The 1,878-nt window shown below is 46.4% G+C and overlaps 1 protein-coding gene across 1 annotated transcript; it reads left to right on the forward strand.

The window, feature by feature from the left end:
• On the forward strand, positions 1–1,261 carry LOC106147290 (basic proline-rich protein-like; the record flags this gene model as incomplete). The annotated part of the gene is given in 1 exon segment (XM_013507912.1): positions 1–1,261. A coding segment is annotated over 1 exon segment (476 nt), but the record flags the coding sequence as incomplete, so codon positions are not given.
• Positions 1,262–1,878: the final 617 nt, after the last annotated feature.

A 1,878-nucleotide genomic window follows, 5' to 3' on the forward strand; every position in this document is an offset into this window, starting at 1 on the left:
GCGGGCCGCAGCCTCGGCCGGCCCGCCTGGCCCGGGAGTGCCCGACCACCGCCCTGCGGCGTCAGACCCGGGGGGCGATGCCCGCTACAGAGCGAAGGGGAAGGCAGACCACCGGGCACGCAGCGTCGACAGAACAGCCAGCTTCTCGCGCCTGGCCGGAGGACTACCAAGACAAAGCCACCCCAACTCCCAGTCCGCCGTGGGGGGCCGTGCCCACTGCCCACCGAGAGCCCTGCTCAGGACGCACATCGGAGGAAAGCAAATCCTTCCAATGCACAATTCTCTTTTTTGTCTTTGCATTTAACCAGGTTGTATACCAAGCACTTGGAAACTGTAAAGCTGGGTTAGGCCGCACAGTCAGCCCTTGTATCCAGGGAGATTGTCCAAGAACCCTTAAGGATTCCGGAGTCGGGCGGCTCCTGTGGAAAGTGCCGCAGGATTTCGTACAGCCGGCACGCATCCTCCTGTGTACTTGAAATTACTCTAGATTAGTTATAACGCCCAGTACAATGCAAATACAGTGTAAATCGCTGTTATATGTATTATTTGGGGAATAATGACAAGGAAAACGTCGATGCATATTGAATACGAGTGCACCCAGCTGACATTTTTCTACCTACAATTGGTTGAAGTAAGGATATAGAATCCAAGGGTCCAGGAGGCCTGTTGTATTCCTGTCCTCCAGGAGTTCCCGGTCGAGTGACGGAACTAAACAAACGAACATAAAAATGCATACAGTGAAAGGTGACAAGAGATCAAGAAGAGACTGACCCCTCAGCGGTGTAGGCCTGTGATGAAGACTACTTTGCTCTCTCCCTGCCTCCTTTCCCTCCCTCACCCTCTCCCTCTTCCTCTCCCTCTTCCCTTCCTTCTTCCCTCTTGCCTTCCTCCTCCTCTGCTTTGGCACCAGTTCATGGTCTCCTGCGTCTCGCTAAAAGCTGTCTGCTTGGTTTACTGCAACGCCAGCAGCCCAGAGTCTTCCCAGTGTAGGGTCAGGCCCACAGGGCAGGTTTGTCCAGGAAAACAATTTCAGTTGCGTAGTGCTGAGAACAGTGTCCTCGGCTGAATTGCTGCCAATTATTTGGTACCCGGTACAAAGCATGACTTACCACCACTTGAAGAAAAACGGCTGCAGACTTTAAGCAATATGCGTATATGTTTAGCATAGCAGATTGTGCCAGCCCACATAAATCTGTTTAGAGATCATGCTCACAGAGCAACTTGTTTTTATTAAAATAAACTCATTTATAAAAATTGTAAATATGGCTGATTTTAACAGCTGCGTGGCTCCAAAAGTAAGTTTTTACCCATGGATTGGCAAAATGAAGAGTCTACTTTTTTTTTAATGCATATGTTTTGCAGTTTGTCATACACAGACTAGTATGTCAAAACTTCAGTACTGTGACAGATAAGTTGCGCAGCGGGTTTTCAAAAGCGTGGTGCTTTTACTCTTCAGAGCTTCTTCCACCTTTGGAACTATATATATATAGAATAAGCTTTGAATAAAAAGTTCTAAGCACCAGTATCATCTGAAGAAGAGGCTTCCAAAGGTACTTTTCTGTAGTAGTTTTAATCTGTTATTATTTTCCCTTTTTCTGCCTTTTGTGAAGAAATCTTTTTTAAAAATATGGTACCATGAAACAGATCAGCTAAAAAGACATCAAACTAAGACTCTTTGAACTTTTAAAAATGGTTAGGTGAACTTGAGAATTCAACCCCAGTGAAGAGCTCCAACAGTTTTCTCTAATGGCTACTTCAGAAGGTGAAGGAAAGTGTTTCTGTTAAGAGTACTTTAGCCTGAGCAAACTTTCAATTTCTGGTCAAGTCCCTTCCCGTTGGTCTTAGTGCCTGCTCTGCGAAAATAATGTTATTGACAAT

The sequence above is a fragment of the Chinchilla lanigera genome, unplaced genomic scaffold, assembly GCF_000276665.1.
Source record: "Chinchilla lanigera isolate Chin_1 unplaced genomic scaffold, ChiLan1.0 scaffold00139, whole genome shotgun sequence".
In the NCBI taxonomy this organism is placed as follows: domain Eukaryota; kingdom Metazoa; phylum Chordata; class Mammalia; order Rodentia; family Chinchillidae; genus Chinchilla; species Chinchilla lanigera.